The sequence below is a fragment of the Pundamilia nyererei genome, unplaced genomic scaffold (genome assembly GCF_000239375.1).
Source record: "Pundamilia nyererei isolate P.nyererei 1_Seehausen unplaced genomic scaffold, PunNye1.0 scaffold00121, whole genome shotgun sequence".
NCBI classification, from domain to species: domain Eukaryota; kingdom Metazoa; phylum Chordata; class Actinopteri; order Cichliformes; family Cichlidae; genus Pundamilia; species Pundamilia nyererei.
This window is the reverse complement of record NW_005187522.1, coordinates 1684863-1712643: the sequence shown is the minus strand read 5'-3', so window position 1 is coordinate 1712643 and position 27781 is coordinate 1684863. Positions and strand designations below refer to the sequence as shown.

Sequence of the window (27781 nt, the reverse complement as noted above, 5' to 3'; positions counted from 1 at the left end):
GATCGGTCCATCTCTAATCAGGAGTGGGATAAACAGTCTGGTAAACTTATGGGAAAAATAAAATGAATCACAAAACGTGGCAACTTGAAAAGGCTCGAGTTCCAACTCAAGGCAAAAGTGGTGGATGCTTGCAGGATCCTTTGAACAGTAGTGATAATTTAAAAGAATCACATCAACTCTTTGGACAGACAAACACAAAATCAGCATGAGTGACGATGTATTTCCCCAGATGAAAACCAAACCATAAGCAGAAAAACAAAAAACAAAAAACCTGACAACTGAAACCAGCTGCAGTTAAGGCCTGGCAAAGCATCAAACCTCTTCACACAGTCATCGCCTTTACCCATCATGCGCGTGCAGTCAACCCTCAAGGCTTATCTTGTACCAGAAAAACCCTGCTTAACCTTGAAGTGTGTCATCATACAAATCTCTCCACATCCAACTATACAGTGTGTGTTCAAAGCTAAAAAATTCCATTACCTGTAACACCACACTCCCAGAAGAACTCCAAAAAAGATGAGCAGGAAAGCCATGTAGGAGATCCACATGATGACAGCCATGGCATCGATACCAAGGATGGTCCATGGAGGCGGGAGCGGTGGAGGTACGGGTTTCGGGCCACAGGACTTGGCGCAGTCCTGACAGGAGCACGGACCTGAACCATCCTCCAGGCTTTCGTTACAGGCGTACGTATTGTTGTTCATGGGAGTGTAACCAGCCAACGGGACATCTAGAGTAAAGACATTGCACATCACAGGACAACAGAGGGATCAGACACTTAAAAATACTCAAGCTCAGAAAACTACTGCTTTTGGGGGAAAAAAAAAAGTACTTGAAAAATACTGACCTGTGAATTTTGGATCGATGGGAAAAGGGGTCTGTTTATTCTCGGTATTGAACATGAACTGGATCCAGTTGGTAGCATTGCATGCTTCTGCAGTCTTGCCACACAGAAGAGATAAGGCCTTCACATTGCTAGATGGTGCCTGGACATCCTTGCATGCATTGTACATGGCTGGCAGAAGTCAAATGACATAATTTTAAAAACAAGGCAAAAAACAAAAAGGTGGCATATAAATAATTAAGTCAACTCCAAATTTAAATGTTATAATTATCAGTCACCAAAAATGAAACAATTACACAAGAATTTGTATAGAACTGATCAAGCTCCCTACTGTTACAATACTGGGAATTCTGGCTAAAAACCTCACCGTTAGAAAATGTTTGTCCAATATAGTATTGCACTGCCATTACGTTTTCGCCAGTAATATTGGTGACATTCATAAACTGACTCTGGTGTGGACTGCAAGTCAGCTCACAGAAGAGGTTCATGAGATTGTAGAAACACGCCGGGCACCTGCAGGCAGCCGCACAGTCAGACAGAAACAAGGAAACAGATTTGCTGCTATAACTCACAAAATAATAAAACAAGTTAAAGTGTAAAAGTCTGTAAAGGTTTCTTGGAGAAAACAAAAGTGTGCTGACATAAAATGAAATTCCTTTGGCCTTTGAGCGAGTCCATGTCTAAATCAATTAACTGGAAAATGCAACGTTGACACTTGAAACATGGAAGACTGTCAGTATGCTGTGTGTGCCACTGCAGAGTTTATCATCAGAAATTTTTAAAAAAGGGAACAACAATGCCAAGTCAAGCAGGTCATGTGTTCTGGCAGTTTATTATATAACATCTTTGCGTACCGAGACAGGAACTGAAGTGGCAGCTGGAGACTGCCTTTGAGGGTTCGCAACTGGTCAACGTTGCAGCAGAGACTTTTGTTTCCATAGTCGTACCCAGGACAGAGCTCCTTCATATTCAAACACAAAGAGAATGACAACACTTTATAAGAAGATTTCTGTAAGAGGAAACCTGTGGGATGCTTTAGGTGTCAAAAAATGTGAGCAATAAGAGAAGAAACCCCCCCCCCAAAAAAAAAAAACATAGAAGGGCTGTACGTACAGTGAGAAGCAGATGACCATCAGGTGGTAGTGGCTTAGGTGGACCAGTGTAGTTGCAGTTGTACTTTTTTCCAGGCACCGGCGAGTTACCGCACTCACCGTACCACACGCAGTGATGGGCCGCAACATGATACTTGTAAAACAAGAAAATCAGAAGTCATTTATTTAGTGATCGCAGCGGAAACTGCAGTGCAAGTTTATGCTCGTTTCAGCTGCACAGTCCAGTACAACATGTTTTTTGTTTTTTTTAACTCATGTGACTCAACTTCAATTTTCACCAAGTGAGGATATGGTCAAAACCAAGAGGGCAAAGAGAAAGCCCAGACGCATTTAGTTTCTCTAAAGGCTACAGCAGACCATATGACTTTGTAGACCAATGACCTGACTTCCTTTAGATACATTTCCGCCTCAAAGACTTTCAGAGTGAGTGTGCTTTGAGGGCTGCAGAGATTTATGAAAAAGAAAAAAAAAAAAAAAACACCAAAAAACTAAAACTATGATTAAATGTAATTGATAAAAGTTTACAAGATTAAATATCAACTCAAGATGTTGGAATGAGACTTGAAACAGTGGCAGCAGTTAGAAATGCTAGCACTTACACAGTGATTTTTTTTTTTTTTTTAATTCGTCTCACTCACTCTCAATCACTTTTTTCTATAAGGTCTAATATTCACACACACCAACTTAAACTGGGGTTCAGCATTGTGCCCCGGCTGGGGCTAACTGGGGAATCGATCCACCAACCTACCTCCTGAGCCACAGCAGAAGTGGGTGGCCCTTACGAGCGTTCAAATATGTGTGAAAAGAGACCACCCCTTAACAGAGCCACATTTATGCATTCTTGTATTTGTGTTTGAGAGTAATGAGAGTTCATCGGTACATGACTGCAGATTCTCACTTCCCTTACACAAACGCAAAGAGTGGCCACATTTGTCTCTCTCCATTCCTCTCCTGTCATCCCTCCAAGAGGGTGAAGAGCTGAAGTGAATAGAGGGAGGTTTCCTTGCTTTCACTCCTCTCCGCCAGCTTTTCCTCCAGCAGACTGTGTGACTTTCATTGAAACTGCTTAAGGGGATTTAACAAATTTGGATGCAGACGACATTTAACAGAGTTAAATATCAGACCGGGTCTCATTTCCTGTGTTTCTAGTATCTTGTGCTTTGTATGTCTGAAAATAGTCACTTCACTTCTGCAAACATGTTTTCTTTTCATCTGGTATTTTTAAGAATACCCTTTGAAAAGCAGACAGACACATTTCTCAGTTTTTGTTTTCCAATCAGTCAACCATGGAGAGATACTCTTACATAAAGATTTAAAACTAAACTTTTTTTTCTGTTTATTCAGCATCAGTGCGCTCTCACATGCTTTTTGCTTTCCGATGAGCAACTTAAGGAAGTTGATTCACTTACTCCACAAACTTTTATGGGAAAGCCTGTCACACTTTGTCCTACTCGTGTCTTGTGGTGCGAAGATGACACTTGACATTAGAATATCACTAAAAATTGAAAGTGCAGCCAGAGCTAGTGACCAAACTCTGCATCTATCAAAATTAAGTCTTGTTAATTCAGGGTAAAAAGCAAAACTCCGCCTGGGAATATTCAGAGAAATTCACCTCAACTCAGGAGCCATGCATACTCAGAGCCTTTGCTAAAATACTTTCAGCTTCATCCACAGCAGCCACAAATCAATACTCTTTCACTGATTTTGACATTCCTGCTGCTTCTGTCAGGATATCTTATCCTAAAGAGGTAATGATTAATCAGATTCTGGTGTTTTAGCAGGATTTCAAAAAAGTGCAGTCAGTGGACTGACCTAATTACATCATGAGGAGAGCAAACAATGCAGTGACAGTCAGGAGCTGGGAGGCTTAGCATTATCTACATCTGATTAAATCACAGACAAATTCTTTTTTTTTGTCTGCTTTGATCAAAAATCCTTTAAACTGATCTTAAATTATTTTATGGGTATTTCTTAAGGAGATGCAGTAATTTAAACGTTTATCAATACATGCAGAAGTTGAAGCTGGCACACAAAACTGTGCTTTTTTTTATGTGAATTGATGTTAATCTCAAAATAAACCCCAGTAGTTTCAAGTCTCATGAGCGTCTGTATTCTCTCATTGCACCATTTTTTTCCAGCAGCTCCGCGGTTACTACATCAGCTACATGACGTGTAGTTCAAATACTTGATACATCCAAATAAAAAGCGATTTTTTCACCACAGCTATTCCTTCTAACTAGCTAGCTTTTAACTCGCAGGTTTTGTTCACCCTTTGACAGGCTTGAGATTTTAGCGACATTTATCATAGCTGTGATGACATTTCGGGAGCCATTAGTCAGCACACAAATCTGGTTTCGACAATCGCTGAACCTAGAACCTGTACACGCACCGCCGGTCTCATGTTAGTCCGCAACAAAGCAGCAGTACTAACCCCAGCTATATGTTCAAACCGACATTAAGCCAATTATCGTCTAATATTGTCTTCAATATATGCAAAATAGGGTGAATACTTTTAATAGCTCAACTCAGCCTAAATCCGAGTTTCCCTCGACAACTGATAAACAAACACTAGCTACGCCTGAGCTGAGTCATTAAACAGTCACGAGAGCGGTGACGTTAAATCAAACTTACCGATCTAAAATAACCCTCGGCCAGGAATATAACGAGGAAGAGCAGACTTAAGAAGCTTCTCCCTGCCATGAGCCCCATCTCGGTGCCTGAAACGATCAAATTCAACTGACTTGCTCAGGTAAACTTTACATTTCCTCACAACTGTCTTCTTCTTCTTCTTCTTCCTCCCAATATTTATTTGGGGCGGAGATAAATATTTATCCCAGCACTGCCCCCTAGCGACTAAGATGACCCACTGCACCACGAAGGCCACGAAAGGAACTCCCCCATTTAATTTAATAATCCCCGTTACCTTTTTTTTTATTGTCTTCACGTGAATTCACATGATTAAACTAGGGATTAGAGTGTTCTTGAGTCAGATACATTTGGGTTGTAGTGATAGACATCTCCTTGCTTACATAATAAATGATTTACCTTATTTTAAGACAATAGAAAAATTATTTAACCTTAGCTTATAAGGGGAAACCATATATACCTTATAATAAAATCTAACATTTTTTAACATCTATGGAACATATCATACAGTAGTCAATCATCCGTATCAGTTTACCACTCACAGCCCTACCCTGACCTATGTCATAAATACAATCATTAAAAAAGTGACTGTACTTTATGTAAATATGTGTGCCAAGAGTTTGTTTGTTTCAAGATTTGTCCCGGGGTTGATGTGGCATTCCTTGGCCTTCCTTTTCCCAACTATTTTTAAACACTGCCAACCAGGAAGTGAGCATTTCTATTTTATTCTGATACCACAAACCACATGTGTTTTCAGCATTCCTTTGAAACACACAAGTTTGAATATTTTACCAAAACAGGGCAGAGTTCTGGCTCATGTGTCACCTGAACAGCTTTATATTACTGTTATAATTATGTATTCTGGAAATGTCCAAAGACAGGACAGAAACTTCAAGAAAGCAGAGGATATTTCCACATTTCCCCTGAAGCCAAACGATTTAATTTACCTTTGATCCTGCTGTGATGTTAGTGGCTCTCTGCAGTCGCAAATCTAATTTAAATAATTCTTTCCTGCAGGCTGACGTTTTAATTTCAAGTTTTTCTGCCCACAACCCAGCAGTCATTACCTTATCTCATGTCCTGGTACTGCAAGAAACCTTTTGTGTTTTTTGTAATGACTCTGTTTCCCTTCACATTCCTAGTTTTTGAGGTCCACCAAAAGTCGTCTGCTAGGACAGAAAAAAGTGCATAAGCGATATATAAACCTGTCATTTGTTCTGCCAAATAAATTGAATGTTTTAGTCTATGCACACAGCTAAAATTCAATCAAGAGCATATCTTGATGTCCGGATCTCTTTAAAGCTGTGAGCAGAACACCTTAATGCATCGTTGTTTCATTAAAACAGAAACAGGAAAGCATTCTGGCTGCACTGAAATAACAACAAACAGGAGACATGTCCATAGAAAATAAGATTTATTCATTTACACTTTTGAATGAAATAATCACAATTCAGGAATAAGTGCATATTCACATATGATATGACAAAACTGTGTACTGAGTATAAATTACAGGCGACTATGCCGGGTTATATTACAGCATACACACTGTTACCTGTACATGTACCTGTGTAAAATCTGCAAAGGTAGGTTTACAGGCTGCTACAAAACTATATTCCCTTAAAACTAGGAATAAATATTTGCGAGGCTTAATGCTGCTGCAGGACTAAAAAAGGCTTTAAAGCTAGGAACAGATTCATAGATGCACTGTCAACATTTTGTGCGAAACAACAAGGAACCAGCCAAAGGGGTTCTGGTGATAATAACAGACCGCGGGCGTCAGAAACATTCATCTCTAAAATATGTCCCAGGGAAGTGCAACTACTGCTACAGTTCAAACAATTTACTCAAATGGCCTAAGACAGGTCAACCAGCATTTCAAAAATGGTACAAACAAGACAAACGTACTATATATGTAGATCACAACTGGTGCTGCTGAGTTTTTCCCCCAACTTGTCTATCTATGATGTGGTTTTTGCTTGCCCAAAATAAAAAACAAAAACAAAAAAACCCAGCTGTTTTCTGAAAAGTACTCAGTCATGAGGGCTACAAATGACTTCCTTAATACTCAGACTTTAGTATGACACACTGATAAAAAACCTCAGACTATCTCGCTTTGTGGGTCTCCACAAATATGCTTCATGTTACAAGAACGCTGCCGATTCTGAGCTACAAAACACAGCAGGACGAACGGGAACATTTGCTGTATTTACCATCACATTCTCCACATAGTTACGACAGGGAAAAACAAGAAGCTCAGCTCTCTTGTTCTATGCCAGGTGATGCGACAGTCTTTTTTAATACATACAGAATTAATTTAGAACATAAAGATCACACATTAAAATGACAATTCACCAGAATTCCCCTTTATGCCGACTGTACATTCCCTACATTCCAAGGTATTTGACTCATCCTCTAGGCGGGGTGCCAAAGGAATTCTGGGGAATCTTTTAAAAAAAAACAACTCCCTTTTAATCTTTTTGACTTCACCACAGAGAAACAGCCTCTAACTAGCGAGTCTACAATGCATGTACCTCAAGTTGTGTTTTTGGGTTGCGCTGCCCGCTTCGGCATTCTTGAAATATTACCGGAGGTGTCTACACGCTTTTAATAGCATTCCTCCACCAACACATTTGGATCACAACATCTTTTGTGCATAGCATCTACACATTTCTACTTCTCACATTTCTCTTCCTGTCAGGAGGTACGTCACAAAGGTGGAGTCTATCTGGTCTCTTAAGGTCAGCTGAGACATGCGAAACAACTTTTGTCGTTCTCATTGGTAGTTTGGAGGTGGTGTGAAAAAAAAAAGTCTTTGGAATGAGACTGGTTTAACTTGAAAGCATGCCAACAATGCTGCTCAAACTGTCAGCTGACTCCATAAGATAGGACAGAGTAGGGTGGTACCACTCAGCAATCCAGCCAAGATACTGAAGATAACGCCTTTCATAAGTAGTCTCTTATTTCTTGTCACATTCCACTAAGTCAGTCCGGGCCCAGGTACTCTGCATTCTCCGCTGCCGGTATGTGTCCATTGGTGTGGGTCTTGAAGGTGGGAGTGAAATCCTGTTGGTAGTCGGGGTTGTCTATGCTTTGCTGAGGCAGGTATTTCTCAATGCTGTGGACCGTGCCGTTTGACGTGAGCGGGAGGACGGCCGGGGACAGAATCTCATTGAGATATTCTGGTCCGGCGGCCCCGTTCTTAAAGTAGTTCAGGTATTCTGTCTCCGTATGGTCCGAGGAGATGGTGGGAAGAAGGGTGCGAGGTGGACCGGGATGCTGATAGATTGGATTCACCACATCTGAGATGGGATTCTGGTTCATGTAGCCTGCAAGAAAGGCATTTACATTAACGAGGGCACCAGAGAATTTCTCTGATCATAACAGGAGCGCCGCATATTTTAGGGTATTTATTTATTTAGATCAACTGACTATTTAGACATGGCATGAGTGAAGGCTAAAAGATGAGTCATGACATGCAGCAGAGACCCCTGGTTTGATGCGCCACGAGCTGAAACCATCAGTGCAGGTCTTTTCTGAAAGCTCCCAAATAATGCTGTAATCTTTACGTTGAGCTATTTGCATATATTAGAGCTATTTCTTATATTTTGTAACTTATATTATTATATATACATATTGTATTATTGAATTTAGTTCAGTCTGTTACTGTTCTTATTACCTTGGAGCCACTGTAACCACATACTTTTCATAAGGATTAATAAAGTATTCTGATTCTGAAGACAAAATGCTACAAATCTACAAATCTATGCAGAAAGGCATTAATAAGACTCATTTTATCCAACAAAGAAAGTCTTCTTTTTCTTATTTTTCTTCTTCTGCCTCTATCTCACCTTGTCCCTATCATCCTCATCATCACTAACCCTCTCTCCGTGTCCTCTTTCATTACATCCACGGCAGCTCCATCTCTCACATCCTTTGTCCAGTATATCTACGATCCCTCCTCTGCACATGTCCAAACCATCTCAGCCCGGCCTCTCTAGCTTTGTCTCCGAGCCTGAGCTGTCCCCCTGATGCACTCGTTTCTAATCCTGTCCATTCTTTTCACTCCTGATGAAAATGTTCAACTCTGCCACCTCCGGCACCACCTCCCTTTTTTTTTGTCTGTGCCACCGTCTTAAGACCGTACATCATAGCAGGTCTCACCACCATCCTGCAAACCTTCTATTTCACACTGCTGTCCTTATCTCACAAGTCACCCCTGACACTTGTCTCCACCCACTCCACTCTGCCTGTACTCTCTTGTGCACTGTCTGATCTTTGGATGGTTGACCCCAGGTATTTAAAGTCAGCCCCCTTCGCTACTCTACTTCTCACATCATCCCTGCTTCACCTGCCTCCCTCTCATCTCCAAAGAAACTGGGACATGAATAGGTGTGGCACGTCAAGGTTGATAAGCATTAAAGACACATATGCAAAAGCCTTACAACGTCTGACAAAAAGAAGCGGTCAAATCCCAGTGGAGATGGTAATAATAGTTGCTCATAAAATCTAATGCCTGATTGCTAAGCAGTTCTCATTTTAAGTTCCCCACTAGACGTTCTTGGGCTAAAGATCTGAGTGGTAACACTAATGTAACTAGTAAACAATACATGGGTTACTGCATGTTCTGCTAACAGCATTACAGGAAGAGGGGGGCAGTACACTTGCTGGCCACTAGATGTCCCCCTTCCTCACTTAATCACCCAAAGAACACAGAGGCAAGCCATGCTGAGATTTCTCTTGAGCTAAATTAAAAAGTAATGGCATTTAGTTGAAGTTTACTAACCTGGAGACGGCTGGAAGGCTTCATCGAGAAATTTGTCTGTGGGGTCTGGAATATATCGCAGGGCCATGCTTCCATCTCTGCTCGGGAATCCGTTCTGTAACAAAGAGCAGAGGTTGTCAGGGCTGTGGCACTCCCTGTGAAAATATTGCAAAGAGGCCAGCACAAAGAGAAAAATCCTTTTCTTTACAGGTATAATAAGGGTTTAATGCATTCTCACCAGTAAGCCAGTTCTGCTGTGGCACGTCCCGATGCTGCTGTTGAGGCTCTGAAAAATAGGTACGGCAAACGTTTTGTTAATCATCAAATGATGATGCCACATCAAATGCGACACAGGAAATTGTGTTTTATGAAGCCATAACATAATTAAATAATCCTCTATAAACCATAAAGCAGCCACTGAGTGAAGAGGAAGGTTTAACATTTTATTAAGCAGGCATAAGGCACCTTACAAAGACAGGCTGCTTTGTTTAGTTTCTTTTATTCTTATTTTTTGTTACTGCATGTTTCTTTTGGACACAGGGACGGCAAGTTCTCTCTGAACTGTGACATGAACGTGTTTTTATGGTCCCCGAGAAGTTATAGCTGCCATTCTTAGTACAAGCTGATAGGGATCAAAATAAACGTTCGCCGTGCAGATTCATATGGATTCAGACAATCTGACAAGCTTTGCTGTGTCCAAGTCAAAGGGCTGTGAGCGGCATAAAACCATGAAAAATGGGAAAACAGGGTGACAGCTGTGGCAATGCAATTACTTTCAACAAGAAAAGGAAATTAAATACGCTGAAGCACTGACCATGTGGGGAAAAAGAAAGAAAGAAGGCCTTACTGGGCCATGTCCCAACAGTAATATTACAAAAACAGACCTATTCTGAAGTTTTATTGGACAGAAATAAAAAACAACAACGGAAAAAAAAAGGCGCCTGTAAAGGTAATCAAACCTGAAACCTCATATGGACTAACCAGGCTGTCAGTGGCCGGCAATAATCCCAGGTAAAAGAGCCAGACCTACGCATGGCCTTCACTGAACCTGCAGTAGAAGAGTTCTGCTTATTCCACCTTCATCAATCACAGGACAACTGGGAGGAAACGTGGGAGAGGCGCTGATTAAGGAGGGCGAGTGGGTGGCAGTCACGACAGGCCAGGTAAACAGAAGCAGGGCCGCTGGGGTCAAAAGCAGCCTTTTCTCACTTCAAGTCAGTAAAATGAGTTAAATTCTGACTAAACACCTCTGGTAGAGTTTAGCAGCTGCAGCTCTGTTTCTCCTGACTGAAGGCATGAGCAATTGTTTTCAACACAGTAAAAGAAAAAAAATGACTGTGTTTATTTCCATCCAGACTCACAGGGTAATGATTTATGCCGAAATCTCATTTCCCCAAAACACAGTTAACACAGCACAATTACATTTTCAAACAGTTGACTGCCTGTTGGTAAAGTGTTCACAGCTAAAGCTGTGTGAACCAAGAAGGTCAGTGTGAGTGAATCTGGTGTGAGTGTGTGTCTGTGGTAAACGCACCATTACATGGCTCATTAGGGGCCTTACAGCTCACAGCACAAAATACAGTGGCAATATTTTCCACGTGGATCCTGTATTTGTCTCAAAATCTTTTAAAATTAGAAGTGAACGTGCTGAAACAGGTCAGCAGTTCAGCATTTGGCTTCAGCCTTGTGCTAATAGAGGGACAGCAATATATATATATATGTAGAGAGAGGATATATTGTAAGTATATAAGGGCTCTTTCTGTGTCTATAGTCATAATTGCATCAATTTTGCAAGATCCAAACCATGACAGAGCCTACACCGTTTACTGAGCCTCACTCACTCTTCCTGTTTCCCTTCATAAAAAATGGCAGATGCATCTCTCAGATCCTGGATTTTTCAGACACTGTTCATCTGCTGTAGACAAAATGCTTGAAGAAACAATTTAAAATACGTTTTATTTCCCTAAGTTGCCTGTTATGTGTAGACAACACTGCCTCATCCCCTGAGTTAGGTGCCTTTTTATGCTCGAATGACACATTAATAAGTATTAAGAGGCTTAAAAAAACAAAAAAACATTCCTTGGAAAATGGTCATGTACAAGGACTGGATTAAAATGAGTGAAAAAGCAGCCAATGAAAAACTTAATAAACCTTTCAGAAAGTCTGGAGAACTATTGCTCAAGATGACTTACAAAATTACAAGACGGTCTGGCTCCTTGGAAGGAAAATGTGATGAAATGAAGAATTGCTCAAGACTTTTGCACAGTACTTTAGTTCCTAGTATTCACAGCAGCAGTGACTTCAGCCTTTTGATTACTAGGTGCACACAGCACAGTCAGTTTGTGTGATGTTCACAAGAACGATAGAGTGGGTTTCTGGTGAGCTGCGTCACCTTGTGGGTGTAAAAAGGAGTAATCACTACTCAGTGTGACACCAACGCAAGTTGTGATGATTTCCCGTCTCGTAATTACATCAGTTTTGATTTCGCTTTCAGTTGAGCTGCACTAGTTAAGCAGGAGCACGCTCTCCAACACTCCTAAGTTTTGCATAATTTCTAATGATTTTTAGTTTTACTCTTACAGGCCTGTCCTGACAAAGCAGAAACGCTTCACGCCATTTCTTTTTTTGTGTAAGGATTGCATGATTTATGAGATTTCTCTAAAAGCTAAATTACTGTAAACCACGTACAGACTTGATTTTACATTTCCATAAAGGGGCTTACTGTTGAGTGAATCAGTGGGGTGCGGGAGGTACTCGGGCTGCTGAAGAAGCCACGCTGTGGCACCAGATATTCATCAACATCCACGGCATCCTCCATGTCCTCCCCGCTAATCAGGCTGCGGTAGAACTTATTGTCTGAAGGACTCGGTAAGTGCATGCGGTCATCCCCCTAAAATCAAAGAGTTTACCCTTTTTGTTATACGTAACAAATCACTGCAGCTCATCATCAGATATTCTGTATATTTAAGCAATTTTAAAGAAAGAAGTGGCTTAAAATTATACCTGGATGACAAGATAACGCGGTGGATCCCGAGCCATCTTTGTAAACTCCGCTATAAGTTCTCGGAAACGAGGGCGGCTGTCTGCATCAATCATCCAACCTGCGCACATGCATCAGCAGAGATCATCAGGGTGGGTTGACTCAGTAACATGAAGCTTTAAATTTGTGAGTACATTAGCAGACATAATCTGTAAAAACAGCAGGTCAGCAGGAAGCAGAACTGGGAAAGACGGATGATAAAGACAAAACTAGAACAAAAGCCTGAACCACGAAACAACTGCCATAAAATTTGAGTGTTTATTGAACATTCTGACGAAAAAAACTAAACAAAAAAGAAATTGCTTTGTATCATATTTGCTACATCACATCGATGATGTAGGAGTCTCGCGTATCAGATATGATACTCTAGGCCAGGGGTGGGGGAGCTCCAGGCCTCAAGGGCCGGTGTCCTGCAGGTTTTAGATCTCACCCTGGGTCAACACACCGGACTCAAATGATTAGTTCATTACCAGGCCTCTGGAAAATTTCAAGACATGTTGACGAGGTCATTTAGCAATTTAAATCAGCTGTGATGGATCAAGGATACGTCTAAAACCTGCAACACTCCGGCCCTTGAGGCCTGGAGTTTCCCACCCCTGCTGTAGGCTGTACAGGGGTAACATAAAAAACAGCTGTTTGCTAAAGTGCATTATGTCTTAATAACAATAAAACAAATGGTGATGTAACTAATTATTACTTTTTCCTTCCTGATTCATTTGCTGTTAACTGTCACGTGTGTTTGTTCTGGAGGAAACAGACAAAAAACACCCCCCAAAACAGACTACTAATTACTGCAGCTCTTACATAAAGTAATAAATGCACACGGGTTTTGTACACGAGCTTACATTTCACCATGATCATGTAGACATCTATGGTGCAGATTGGTGGCTGAGGCAGGCGTTCTCCCTTCTCCAGTATCCCAGCTATTTCACTGGCTGGAATCCCATCGTATGGTTTGGTCCCAAATGTCATCAGCTCCCAAACTGTTACACCTACAGTACAGAGACGAGGACAGATGGTAAATGTCAGTTTGATGAGCTGTCACTGACTTTGTTTTGCTCCCAATAAAAAAAAAGAAAAGAAAAAGAAGGGAAGAAATGAGAGTGACAGGATGTACGCTTCTTAAGTATTGCACAGTATCAAAATAGCTATGTTGACAAATTGGCTCTGCATGCAGGAGTGGGAGTGAGCAGGATGCCTCTCTGCGTTGGAGGAACTGAAAAAGGGAAAAGGAGAAAAGGAAGCCCGCCACTTCTTCTAGGGTCTGCTGATGCTTTTGCCATACTGAGCGGAAAGCATGATCAAACCCTCGGGGAAAGAAGATTTGGAAGCTGGCCCACAAAAAAAGCTGTACTGTGTTTGGTTTCTGTGTGTGTGTGTGTGTGCTCCTGGGCTGGTAGAACTGTATATGTGGGTTGATGTGAAATTGTCCATCCGAGACTGCCAGCATGTAGGTGTGCGCTACCTAAAATCGCAGATGCTAACAAGATGTTCTCCCTTTTCACTCCCTGTTTGATGAGCTTTATTGACTCCAAAAACAACACGCTATCCGAAGCTTCAAAATGACTGCCCGCTCCCTGCCTCACTTTCTGTTAAAACGCTTTATTTAGCGATGAATGAATATTGCTCCAGTGAGAATGTCACCAATGCTCAGGAGCACGGAGGGCCAGCTGTTTTACTTATCAGAAGTTACACAAGGATTCGGGCTCAATCTGGGACAGCGCAAGCGAGGTTTTCTTTCCTTGTGACTCACCGTAACTCCATACGTCGCTCTGGTGCGTGTAAGTTCTGTTCAGGATCGACTCGAGAGCCATCCATTTTATCGGCACCTGTGGGAATAATCATTACAGTGTGATTAAAAAGAATGCAAAACCCGTGTGCACTTAAACTAATGACAAGTTACCCACTAACACGTTTATAATGTATGGTGTGTATATCATGTTGCATATGCATGCATGGGATGAATTAAATGTGACACTACTGATAACAGTGAGTTTATTTTTTGGCATCACTTTGCATCAAGTATTTGCAGGAATGTTTTCAACTTAAAACGCTGCAGATCTTTATATTTCTGAAATTGATTAATGTCTCTGGCCAATTCATTAGAGTTTATGATGCAATTTTGATGCCACCTAATGGTGAGATATACAAAAGTCTCTTTTTATTATTAACCTCTTGAGACCCGAACTCTTCCACAGCATGCATTTTTAATTTCTCTTTGATATTTGGGCATATTGGGACCCGATGAATGTAAAAACAAAGAATTACCAGATTTTTTTTAAACTGATTTTTGTTTCTAAGAAAAATTAGGATATTCATTTAAAATTTTGATAGAACAGTAGCAGTATAATGTCCTCGTAAGTAGATATCAGGCCCTTGTAGAGCAAATTTTGTATTTTGGTCTAAATAACCCAAAATGTGATGTCCACATATGTGGACGCCAGGTCCTAGGAGGTTAAGGCAGACTTAAGGTATGTAAAGACCGTCACACAAACCTTATGGCAGTTTTTCTGCATAAGCCAATTATATATTTTTTAATTGCACTACACAAAAGAGTGTCTGAAGTTTAGTGATTCATCTGGATTTGTCCAGATGTTTCTTTTCCACACCTGCACATTTGGTGTTGACAGGCAATACAGAGAGATGTCTGGGCTGAATTCGTATTATATTATTTCTCCTAATTACATCTGATATAACATGCACTGCTCACCCTGTAGTTACAGGCACAAAAAAACAAACAGCACAGCATGTTCTTGAGTAAGGAATCCTTCAGTTTCCCAAAGGAAACAAAAGACAAGAAACCCTTTTGATTTGTCATTTCTCTCTGAATGTAATTCACTGACAGAAGCTATTTAAATACAGCACCACTTGCATGAGATACAGAACAAAACAAAGTACAAAAATATATCTTTTATGCAGTCGAGCTGAGTGAACTACAGGAAGCGGTCTGTCAGTTGGCAACTGGCTATAAATTCATTAAACAAGATCATGTTCATATTTAGGCCCATTTGTGTGCAGCAACAACTCTATCCATCAGTTTTCTTCCACTTATCTAATTCAGGGTTGTGAGGGGGCTGGAGCGTACACTCTAGACAGGCCACCAGTCTAATGCAGGGCTAACACAGAGAGACAGGAAACCATTCACACTCACACTCTAAGGTCAATTTAGCATTGCCAATTAGCACAAACCCATCAGTGTCTTTGGACTGTGGGAGGAAGCCGAGTGGATTCTAAACTTCTGGGATCACCCGCTGTGATGCAACAGTGCTCACAACAACTGACTAATAAATAAACAAAAACAAAACCCAACTAACCTTTCCTCCATCCGCATGGTACTCTTTCTCATCTGCCTTTAGCAACTTGGCCAAACCAAAGTCAGTGATCTTGACATGTTGAGGAGTCTTCACCAGGACGTTTCTGGCTGCCAAGTCACGATGCACTAAGTGGCGCTCCTCCAGGTAGTTCATTCCCTTTAATCAAACAAATAGTGAAATACAGATTACATAAGAGCGGTGCTTTCACGGGCTCGCCGATATTGTTGGAAACGTGAAAACACCGCTTGCTCAGACAAAGTGAAAAATGACATCTGTCACGACAGACTTGTCATGATAATCTGATTACTCAGATAAAAGAAACGGTATTTCTTTACAAAAAACGGCTGTTCTTTACAAAACCTCTAAAAACAAAAACGCTGACGACTTGACTCGCTCTGCAAATCTAAGTTTAAGCGTATGTTTTTAAATTGCACACCCACTAAGACTTAAACCCACAAAAGCATGTGATTAATATTATTGTTATTGAAAATAAAATAAATAAAATGCCTAGATTTATATCTTCATTGGCTGATACAGAGCTATGCGCATGTAAAACCACTCCAGCAACAACAGGTCCAACCTAATCAACAGATTACTCAACTGTAACGTGACACCTTTATGAACTTTCCCTCTTACCTTGGCTATCTGCACACACCAGTTGAGCAGGTACTGGGAGCCAATATTGTCCTTGTGCTCTTTGACATAATCCAACAGGCAGCCGTAAGGCATGAGCTGCGTTATGAGCTGCACCGTGGAGGTGAGGCAGATGCCCAACAGACGACACACGTGGGGGTGCTCCACACTGGCCATCACATAAGCTTCCTGTAAGATGACATAAATGATTTACATGATTTACAATTCAAAATTATGTTTATTTCTCTTCTTTACGTATTGGCTGTTTATGCAGCCCCTGAGCTCGTGTCTGCTTAGCACCCTCTTCCTTTTAATGGACTTCTGCGAGGAAACCCGGTGATGGTAGCCATTTAGGAAATCAATACCATGCTAGCATCGGATTCATGTAAGATTATTAAAAGAAAAAAACTTAAAAAGAAAACACAAGGTAAACAAATAACCAAGTGTTTAGGACACATACTTTTATGTGTGTTTAATTTCATTTTTTGCAAACTTTGTCCACATTTTGTAAGTAAGTAAGGGAAAGCACAGGTTCCCTTCAAGGTACAAAAGCAAAAAAATACATTTTTAATTATTCAAAGGTCCTGTGACTTATTGGCTGGTAGAGATATCCTTGTGAATGATAAACAAGACATTTTTTTGAAATACCCTTTATCAGGCGATAAGTTTCTCAGGAGCAGTAATACAGCACCAACAGCTGTGTATTTTATTGCTCGACAGTGGAAATTATCAAAAGAGACAAAGTACTTTAAGAATTTAAAAAATGGGGATAAGGAAACCACTGCAAGCAGTAATTCAAACTGAACTTTATCTAGTTTCCTGTCATGAAAGCAGAAATGCATGCAAAATATTGTCTACACGCCTAATGCGATATCAGTATTGCTCAATAAATTCTCGGCTTGGGGCTACGCAATTCAGACAGCCTGATGAAAACAAGGTTTCCAAACACGTTCTACTTTACAGTGAAAGACTGCCCTTAAGTTAAGAAGCTGAGAGGACATTTGTGTCCACCACAGCGAGTGGACGTGCAGTGACTGAGCAGCAGAACCACAAAATCACAGGATCCAAGATGCACATTTGTCTGTGTGCATAATGCATTTAACACAGGCTGCTTTCTCGGCACTGCATCAGCGCTGCATTCCTTTCCAGAACACCTCAGCCTTGGATTACACCAACGCCCACTCGCTGCCTTCACATGAATTAATCCCATTTCCAGCAGTCCCATAAGATGAATGCCATGTAAACAGACACGTTCTCCATTACAAGGAAAAGTGGCCATTAGCTAGATTATAGGACACATTAGTGGAAACTTGACAACCAGCAGCCAACAACTGTCGCTCCTTAAGGCCGATGTAGTTTTGAGTCAAAATATTGTGATAATTCCTTAAAAAATGTGCGTAACATTTGTAACTTTTAAAATGTATACTTTCATTTCCAGCCCTTAACAGAAGGAGGCAGGGAGGGAGTATTTCAAATGAGCTGTTGTGTTCAGCTCCAATTTAGTATTACAGTAAGCACAGAGGCCAAAAATGACCACATAAAATGAGTGAACCTACATCCAAGATCTCCTTGTTTGCTTTAGGGGACGTGGCCTCTCTCAAAACCTTGATGGCGACCGGGATTTTCACGTCCTCTCCCTCCGGGACCCACAGACCCTGCATGGACACAAGCATTTTATTTTATGTGCTGCAATTAGACCTGAATCATCAAGTGAGCGCACAAGCATATGTGTAAATGTTAGCATACACTGTGCAGTACAAGTACAAATATTGACATGCATGTGCAAGCCAAAGCTACACCTGCTCTCAAACATACAGTAAACAGTGCATTTGTATTCTGCTTGCAGTCCATTCTTTGCAAAACTGTCCACACTACGAAGGTCAAAAAGCGACAAACAGGCAGAAATACAAAGCAGAACATCGAGCTGACCTACAGTCTCTCCCTCTCTCTCTGGAGAGTTACGCTAACCTAAAACCGAACCCTAAAATAAATGGTTAACCTTGAGGAGACCAGTGTTTTGTCCCCACAGGGAAGGAGAGTTTCCAGAATGTCACTGCATAAACGCATAAACCCAAATTAACACACGAGCACCGAAAGTGAGACTGAAGTCACCCGTGCATGATCTGGCTTGTTAAAAATGTGGTTTTATAACAGAAAAATTGACAACAGATGTAGCAGATGAGTGAAAACGCTGACGGTGTGTTGGTTCTGGCTCTGAGAGAGACCCAGATTCAGTAAAGCTCAGCACTGGGGTTCAATTATAAGAAAAAAGAAACAACTCCAGGGTGCCGCTTTTTGTTTTGTTTTTTTACCTTGTAAACAGTACCAAAAGCTCCTGATCCCAGCACCTTGATTTTCTTAAACTCGGGTTCCTTCAGGATCCGCAGCAGAGCCTGGTTCGGTGCCTCTCCACTTGGAGTGAGGGGTTCGACCAACTAGAGAGAAGAAATCACAGTCTTGCATATTGTCTCAGCTGTAAATGAATGCTGACATTTCCTTCATCATCTTAATGTACTCCTCCAAGCGCGGTGACTCAGCTTACCTCTCTCTCTTGGAGCAGTCTACGCATGGTCCTCTTCCTCTTGATGTGGCGTCGGCGGAGCAACACAAAAACAGACAGGCCTGCGATGAGAGCGGCCAGCAGCCCACCGACAACACCAGCCGCGACCATGGAAAGACCGAGGGGGCTGAAAAACAGGAAGGGGGGGAGGTTGTCAAACAGAGTGCGTTTGTGAGTTTCAGCAGAAATGTGATTAACACATCTACCTCAGTTAACTTATCCCTAAGAAGTGGTGATCTGTGTTGCTGTGTTTACTCACCCTTTGCTGTGGCAGCCTTCAAGACCTGGTCCAATGCACCTGTAAACAAATGAGTGCGAAGAGTCTAATGCAACTGACAAAATCAGCACAGAGGGATTGTTTTCCTATGAAAAACCCTTTGCAACCAATCAGAAACCAATGCTGTTGCCACGCTTATGTTTCCCAGCGTACTTGATTTCATTTCTGCCACATAAAGCACCAAAATCGTCTGTAAAATGCCTACAAAACTAAATACTTTCAATCAATGCATCAGTCACTGGGGTCAACCGGGGACTGTTTATTTCCACGCAGTCCAGTGGTTTATTTATGAAACTACTAAACCCAGTTGTGGAAACACATATCCTATTCTTCTTCGTAACAGTCACTCAGGCTCATTTACACAGCAGCTTTCGGTGGTTTAAAGGTATCTCAGACGACTTCCCGAGTTACTCATTGGGCTTAACACTGATCCTCTATCATTGTGAAAACTGTGTCTGCTTTTAGTTCTGCTGTTGCTATTATTTCTTTGTTCTCAAAAGTACTACAGACTTGCAAAAACAACATATAGTTGTCTGAAAAGGAAAGTTTTTCACAGGAATCTAATCCAGTCCTCTCAAGGAATTCAGCTAATCAAAAGCACTTTAACTGATCACCACTAAGTGTGAGAATCTCTGGAGCATTCAGGTGTGTGTTAACAAAATGCCACAAGCTTCCCAGGATTGTACACCAGCAAACTCACCCCAAGGTCAGAGAAACTGGAAAAAAATTCCACGAGCTACATCTCAGACTCTACAGGCCTCAGTTAGGATGTTAAATGAAAGTGAATTTCATGATAGTACAATCAGAAAAAGACTAAGTATGGCTTGTTTGGAAAATACCTCTTCCTCTAAAAAACCCTCCAAAAAACATACTTGAACACAATCAAAGGTAGACCTGCTGCGGGGCTCTCGAGGGGAGTCGACCTAGCTCCCCCAATCAGTGAATTCTCCTTCTTGATCTATTCTGGCAGGTATTCAGAAAATCTGGTACCGTATGTTTCAGTTTTCTCCATGTTTACCTTCTCATACTGTCTCTGATGGGTCTCCAAGGAGGTCCAGAGGACTTGTGTACCTCACTCCCTGTCAATTAGCCCATCTTTTTGCCATGAGGGCTCTGAAGCAATCAGGTGGTCTTTGTCTTCCACCAAAATACGCTCAAAGACAGAAAAACCTTTATTTAAAAAACTCATATGAGGCCTCTATTCTTGTGTTTAACAAGATTTACTATAAGACATGAGATAATTTTCCTTTGGTATAGCTGAGGTTTTATATATGCTTTTGCTATTGCTGCTGAAGGTGCCTATACAAGCCACAGCATCACAAGGTGTTCTTAGTTCTTCACAGAGAGCCTCCTCACATGACTGTAAACCTTCTAGGTCCAAAAAGCATTTAAAAGAAGAAGAAATTAAGTCAGACATAATCGGTTTGTTTTAAATGGAAAAACACACAAAACCACACAAAAGTCCTGCAGTCTAGAACAACAACTCGTCTCTTGGGGTGTCTGATTTTAATCAGAAGTCCAAGAACCGCCTCAGCAGACGCTTCAAGCTCGGGGCACATTTCTGCATCAGTGTTACAACAGACAAATGTTTCCAAAACAGAGAAAATGCCTGTGCCTGTTCTCAGGTCAGCTGAGCAGTGCTTTTTACCCCTGAGTGCAGTTTTTGTGGCATAGCTGGCACACTTTCTGTTCATCTGCGTATTTCCACACTAGTGCGTCGTCCTCCCCCAGCACGCCTTGGGGACAGCGGGGCACGCAGAACAGTCCATCTTTGAAGTTAGCACATTTAGTGCAGTTAGCAGACTCCTGAAAGTGGAAAAAAAAGAAGATAAAGATTTATTATGTTTACGACTCTATTGAGAGCAGTTATAAATATTTGGTAAACTACACTGTCTCATAGTAATAATTTCTCAAAGCAAATGTTTGGCAAATACAACCAAGTTAGATCTTTCTTTTCTTTTCTTCTTCTTTCATTTTTTTTGGTTCAGGCTAGTGAAAAGACGATTCAATGCACTGATCACGCCTGAATAAAATAGCGGTAATTTAATACGTTTCCCAGATCTGCCTCCCACTCTCTCTTTGTCAGGTTGTGCTTCTGTTTTTGATAATTGGAGGGTTTATTTCCCAGTTATCAAAGTAAAAGAAAAAGAAAACAACCAGATTGCACATTTTGTGGCTGTGCTGCATTACAGCCGATCAAAGCTGCTGCTGACTGACAAATCCGCAGAACTAACGTGTCTGGATTGGATTTCACGCTGTGCAAATGTTAATCTCTTCTAAGCAACGCTCACAGAACTGTTTAACACAACTGCAAAGTGTTTTGTTTTGTAATATTAGTTTAGCTGCTGATGGCAAACATACAGGCGCGCTGCAGGTTGCGGTCCCGTTCATGGGCTGACACTCGGGGTGGCACTTGATGCAGGTTTTATTCACAGCTGTCTCACGCGGCTCTCTGCAAAAACAAGAAAGAAAAAAAAAAACAATAAAAAGCATGACATGCCTAGTTTGAAACTATTATATGTGTTTTATTTTTAAAGTTTTTTTGAGGACAGGAGTTAAACTCTAAGCATGTCGAGATTCTTTGTTGGACAGAGGTCTCCGAAGATAAACAGATGTGAGCGACTGTGTCGTTTCGCCTCCAGTGTTTGTCTTAAATCCACTGGAGACTGAATTTCAAAATGCTTCGGATCATATCTGCTTTTCTTTTTCTGTCAATTAACCTTCAGGCTCGTGTAGCGTCAAAGTCTTGGAAATACAAAAATAGACTCTGAGGGAGTGAACTGTACAGCATGGAGACCTGTTGTGTTTTTAGCTTGTTTGTTTTTCAAAGCTTATTAAAGGCAGTCAGAGAGATGCCTCCCTCACCCCTCCAGGATGTTGCAGGAGTCGACGCAGCTCCCGTCGCGCTTGTAGTCGCGGCACAAAATGCACATAATGGGGCCCGGACCCCAGCAGCCGTCCGCCGTGCACTTCTTGTCACAAGTGTCGTTTCTCAGAGCTGAAACCCAAACACACAATCTCAGCGAGAGCTCTTTCCTGCATAATTATCCAATTTTGAAATTAAGATCCTGTAATTAAATCTTACTCGTGCAGCGCATAATCAAAAGCAACAACAACAGCAAAGATGCGACTGAAGCCGGTGTGAGACAAACAGAATTTACCGCAGGTGGTAGCGTTGGCATTGCCCTCTATATTAACAGTTTGGTGTGGTGATTTGAAAAGCTTCTGCCAGTGCTTTGCATCGGTGTAACAGAGTTCAGAGTTCTTAGAGACAAACACATCTCCATCACTGATTTCTCTGAGGGACCTCAGGCCCAGGTGGGTGATATGTAGACCAGCCACAACCAAACTGCGGCTTCCGCTACCAAATGGGAAATGAGAACAAAATAAGAAGAAGAAGAAAAAAGAAAACATTTTGTGATGGGTTGAATAACACTGCGGTTTGAATCAACAGGGGGTCTTTACAAGGAACATACCGTTTAGTTCTCCCCCGAACGACCTCCAGATTCTCAAAAGGACTCAGTGAGCTCATGGTATTTGGCCACGTTTGAATCCACAGGTACCCTGAAGCAACAAGGTTTGTTAACCTTAAAACTGTTTAGATGCACGCATTTAGATGCATGACTCAGCCCTTACGCAGTCTTACCAGTAATTTCTTTAACTGTCTTAAACACATTAAGCTGGGCAGGATCCATCTTTGGTGTTTTGGTGTATTGATCCCTGAAAATGAGAAAATACACCGTACTGACTGCTGATAAAGGTGATCGAGCACAAAGGCAGCAATGCTAGTCATAGCCCAGACTTACCCATTAATTGATGTGTGGATGATGGCGATGTTTCCATTGATTTTGGTGCAGTTTTCAAAGGAGCCGATGTTTGTGGCATTGATAGACAGAACGTGAGCCAATTCTCCTATTCCAAGTCCATTACACACTAAAAAAACATTTAAAAAAATACTAGTTAATAACAATAAAAAATAATCATAATAGTTTAATAATAGTTTCTCATAGATTTTGGTCCATATTAATGTGATAGCATCACACAGTTATTCCCGATTAGTCATTTCATTACAGCGAACTCAAAATGTTCAAGAATCCAATTTCAGATAATTTCAGTTTTGTGATGTGAAATATTATCTCGCTAGAAGCAACCATCAGAAGATGGGAACACTGTGGTCAAGGGGGAGACATGGTCAGCGGCAGCATTAATTGCATAGAGATCTGCAGCTAACTGGGTATTTTCTCTGTGGATCAGCAGTTTCTGAAATACTCAGAGCAACCCGTCTGGTGCAATCAAAGTCACTAAAATCTTGCCCATTCTGATGCTCACCTCAGCAGGTCATCTTGAACATAAGCCACACCTAATGAAGTGAGTCAGTGCATAAAATCTAGCCTATAAATTTTCACCAAATCAATAATATTTGCTTTTTTATTCATCTCAGTTGTTTAAAATTCCTCTGAATATACGTAGGATGCATGACATGTCTTTGAAATCGAAATCTTATGTGCATTTAGTGCATGTGTCTAATATGCATTCATCATAAAGATTCAGGAGTTACATACATTTTAACAAGTCGGTGCATAAAATCTGGCCTATGAGTTTTCACCAAAACAATGCCATTTGCTTTAAAAAAAATCATCTCCGTTGTTTAAAATGCCTTAAAATGACTGAGTTTAATAAAAATGTTGTTCAGTTGTATCTGTGTTCCTCTGAATATAAAACCAAACAGAAATAGCTTAAGGATGAGTGACATGTCTTTGAAATTGAAATCTTATGTGCATTTAGTGCATGTGTCTAATGTGCATTCATTATAAATATTCAACTTGGCAGGAGTTATATACATTTCCATTAGAACTTACAGTGTGGTAAACATGCTGCCGTCCCAACTTTTTGAAGACGTTTGCATCAAGTTAAAAACAATGAAACCTTTGTTTTCCTTCACTCTTTTCAATTAAAAAGGGTTAAATTATTTACAAATTACTGCATTCTGTCGTATTTACATTTTACAGCTTAACCTGAAAACAACATAATAAGAAATTGTTCTTAGCGTAGCTACAAACAGTTTGTTTTTTGTACACGGTGAGAAATATTTGTCCAGATTGCACAGTAACAGCTTATCTTCTTACCTTTTGGACACAGCCCGTCACACTTGGCGCACTTCCTGATTCCTCCTACCTCCACCTCATATGTGTTATCGTTGCACGTTCGCACACATGCGCCGTAATCAGAAATAATATAATTACCTGGAAGAATATGCAAAATATAAGCTGCTGCTGCTGATAATCTCATATTCATGTGCACTAGATGGATCTTAAATCATCTTAAAATCATATTAAAATATCTGGGGAAAAAAGCTTTTTTGTAGCAAATAATCTTTTATTAGTTATACAGCAGTTTAACTAGCAATGTTGCTGAACTGCAGCGCTCCTTCAGTGACAGACTGCTGCATCCTAGATGCATGAAGGAGCGTTTCCGCCCTGCAGCTGTCAGATTGTACAATCCAAACCGCTCCCAACAAACACATTTGAACATGTTTGTTTACATACATATTTAATTTTAATAACTGTACAGTACTCTGCTTTTGGTAACTATTGTCCTTGATGTAAATATGTAAAAAAAAGGTGTATGTTTCTGTTCTGTTTCCTGTGTCCTGTTTGTTTGTATATGTGTTTTTCTTGCTGCTGTTACAACCAAATTTCCCCTTGTAGGACAATAAAAGGATTATTCTATTCTATTCTCTATTCTAATGCATAATGATGACAGAATATAAGCACAGAAATACAGGGACAGACCTTTGCAAGTTAAAATGATAAAACGCAGTTGTTGCATTAACACACTCTCAATCATTTGCTTTTCTTGTTTATACAGTTTAAAATTAAACTTGGACAAACTGTCACGACTGAATGTCTAACCACCCTGAAGGACAACCTGGGCAACTGTTCTGCAAGTCAGCATGCCGCAATATGGAACAAAAGTGTAATCATGCATGATGAGCTTCATACTGCCGATTGGGACCCATTATTTTACTTTTATTTATCTTGACTGTCGAGACATAGCTACAATGCACGCATCAATGTCGGCTAATGTAATATATCTGTCTAGCAGGATTAAAAGTTTAACTGAAATTGGCAAAAAAAACCTAAAATAAAAAAAACCTAAAAATTTATCTGGTTAAAGCCGGCCTTACGTGGGCAGCTTTTGACACAGGTGGCCCCGAAGCTGTACTTTCCATGCGGATTAGGAACCAGCTGGTGCAGGTTGGGGTCGTAACGATGAAGGCCTGGGCAGGAGTCCTTACACACCCCATCATCCTGGAAGTCCCGACAGGCCTGCAGCACAAACAAGCGTCATCTAGCACACTGGGACCAAAACAGAGCCCCGCACTAATGATAACACTGCATTCCTTTATCACAGCCTTGGCTTAATACTCATAGCTGCACAGAGAGGCAGAACAGACGCTGTTATTCAAGGCACTGCCAAGTGCAAGATCTAATCAGACGCTCCACATCTCATCTCTACTGAAACCAATAACAAACTTCGGATGATAAAAACAGATGTCTGAGAGTGAGAGCTTTATTCTGTTGGAAGGTCTTCTTCAGGAACCTACAGAGTAGCAGAATTACGTAGTGTAGTGTTGCACTTAGGAACAGTTTTTTATTAGTTTTGGTGACTTTGTGTTGGTTTCTGTTTGACTGGGAGTCTTACACTCACCAGGTACACCTGTTCCATTTCTTGTTAATGCAAATATCTAATCAACCAATCACGTGGCACTAATGGCTGCTCCTATTAGCTAAAAACAGGAAAATTAGGGTACAATTCAAACAAGGTTCACCAAATTGGACAAAAGAAGATTTTGTGTCGCAAAATGTGTGTGATGCTATCATGTCAGCATGAACCAAAATCTCTGAAGAAAGTTTCTAGTACCTTGTAAAATCAATGGCATGAATAATTAAGGTCATTTAAGGCAAAAGGGGATCCGACCTATATTAAGGCATAACTAAAACATTGGCTGGTGAACACAGGCCTTGGTCACATGCTTATACGATATCACACAGTAATATTAAAAGTGCCTTTGTCTCACCAGACAGTCTTCAGCTCTGGGTCCCGTGCACCCCGCGGCACAATGCTCATTGCAACAGTCGCTCGGTGAAGGTCCTTTGCACCTCTTGGAGCACTGCTGGGCACAGTTCAGCTTTGTCACTGGAGATGAGAGCAGCAGAAGTTGAGTGGAGTGTCCAAGCCCAGGAATGAATTTGTTCTTCTTTTGATTCTGATGCCCTATCATCACCGTGCATTACAGTACTTTAAACATGTTCAAATTATGAAAAATTGGAGGATTGTGCGCACAAATTTGTTTTACCTTGCTCTTGTTTGCAGTAAATAAGCTAACAATTAATAAAACAGTGCTTACAAGTCTGACACTTTTCAGGACCAGGTGCCCAACATGAGCCATTGAAACAGCCTGAGTCACATTTTCCACCTGTTGAAAAAGAAACATTGCAAAGCACCAAATTAAAAACCTTTTAACTCACAACAAATTATATCTCTGTCTTCTGGTGTAAAGTAATACTTACAATTTTTGTTTTTGCTAGGAGTTGGATCAATGCTGATGTTTCCAACATTAACAATATCAGACCACTGGATTGTTTCCACATTGCAAAGCTGGTTGGTCAAAAATTTTACTCCTCCTTTAAGAATTTCTGCAAAAAGAAAACTTCATATGAACTACTACGCAAACATGCACACGTTGGAATATTTACATAGTTTGTAATAATACTGAGTGTCATATAAAACATGATTATATTTAGGGGTTAACCTACCTGTCAGGCTGGTCAGAAGAATCTGATCGGTGCCCTTATTTGTAGATTTGTTATAATTGGAAATCACAGAAAGAGCAAAACTTCCATTATAGAGAGAATGGCCTCGAATGATGCGCAGGTTCTCCAGAGGAATCCTGGATACTGTATTGAGGGCGATCAGGACGTAGCCACCAACTTCTTTGATTGACTGGAACGAAAAAAAGACAAACTTAATTTTTGAATTAAAAAAACAAAAACTTTTGTATTTTCTGAACGACCTGCATTTATATACATTTACATTAATATTTTAAGAGAAAACTGCAAACCTGGTGGTCCATAACACTGGTAGACAAAGATCAATCCTATTTTTATTGTGCTAGAGTCATATTTGGTTTGACTGTGAGAGGTGTGTAAATTAATGTTCAGAAGCACAGGGACACCTACACATATCACCTAAATGAGCTGCTTAGACATCGAAAAATACCATGAAGCTCCCAGCACACAGGATTTGTGCTGATGTTAATACCAGAGGATGTTTAAACCTCCTCTGGCAGAGTGTTGGTGACTTTTGCACACCGTGCTCCTCAGGTACTGGTGACTGGTAACTTGCCACTTTCAGGCTGAGTTTCACTTTCCAATAACAGCACATAGAGTTGATGGTGGAATAAATTTCACAAACTGACTTGATGCAACAGTGGGATCCTAAAATAGCACCAAAGTCAAATTCAGTCTTTTCTTTCCCCATTCTTTCACAAATCTTTGTAAATGCGGACTGCATTGGTAGGCGTTCGATT

At 40.8% G+C, this 27781-nt stretch overlaps 2 protein-coding genes across 2 annotated transcripts in view; both read right to left on the bottom strand.

Annotated features, from left to right (window-relative positions):
• npc1 (Niemann-Pick disease, type C1) overlaps nt 1-4757 on the bottom strand; it is an 18256-nt gene extending 13499 nt beyond the window's left edge. Inside the window, exons 1-6 of the mRNA XM_005742569.1 lie at nt 4588-4757; nt 1958-2089; nt 1699-1805; nt 1212-1357; nt 848-1015; nt 481-730 (exon numbers count right to left, since the gene is read on the bottom strand). Of these exons, the coding sequence (XP_005742626.1) occupies nt 481-730; nt 848-1015; nt 1212-1357; nt 1699-1805; nt 1958-2089; nt 4588-4665 (881 nt within the window). The 5' untranslated portion in view covers nt 4666-4757. The remainder of the gene's footprint in view (nt 1-480; nt 731-847; nt 1016-1211; nt 1358-1698; nt 1806-1957; nt 2090-4587) is intronic.
• Nucleotides 4758-5999: 1242 nt separating this feature from the next.
• Nucleotides 6000-27781, bottom strand: part of egfra (epidermal growth factor receptor a (erythroblastic leukemia viral (v-erb-b) oncogene homolog, avian)) — a 44891-nt gene continuing 23109 nt past the window's right edge. Inside the window, exons 3-28 of the mRNA XM_005742568.2 lie at nt 27009-27195; nt 26763-26888; nt 26600-26668; nt 26270-26388; nt 25376-25517; nt 24315-24431; nt 22995-23121; nt 22835-22908; nt 22665-22752; nt 22350-22549; nt 22054-22186; nt 21550-21640; nt 20837-20994; nt 19171-19209; nt 18894-19038; nt 18664-18786; nt 17908-18006; nt 16355-16540; nt 15719-15874; nt 14158-14233; nt 13250-13396; nt 12368-12465; nt 12087-12254; nt 9603-9650; nt 9386-9479; nt 6000-7928 (exon numbers count right to left, since the gene is read on the bottom strand). Of these exons, the coding sequence (XP_005742625.1) occupies nt 7585-7928; nt 9386-9479; nt 9603-9650; nt 12087-12254; nt 12368-12465; nt 13250-13396; nt 14158-14233; nt 15719-15874; nt 16355-16540; nt 17908-18006; nt 18664-18786; nt 18894-19038; nt 19171-19209; nt 20837-20994; nt 21550-21640; nt 22054-22186; nt 22350-22549; nt 22665-22752; nt 22835-22908; nt 22995-23121; nt 24315-24431; nt 25376-25517; nt 26270-26388; nt 26600-26668; nt 26763-26888; nt 27009-27195 (3354 nt within the window). The 3' untranslated portion in view covers nt 6000-7584. The remainder of the gene's footprint in view (nt 7929-9385; nt 9480-9602; nt 9651-12086; nt 12255-12367; nt 12466-13249; nt 13397-14157; nt 14234-15718; nt 15875-16354; nt 16541-17907; nt 18007-18663; nt 18787-18893; nt 19039-19170; nt 19210-20836; nt 20995-21549; nt 21641-22053; nt 22187-22349; nt 22550-22664; nt 22753-22834; nt 22909-22994; nt 23122-24314; nt 24432-25375; nt 25518-26269; nt 26389-26599; nt 26669-26762; nt 26889-27008; nt 27196-27781) is intronic.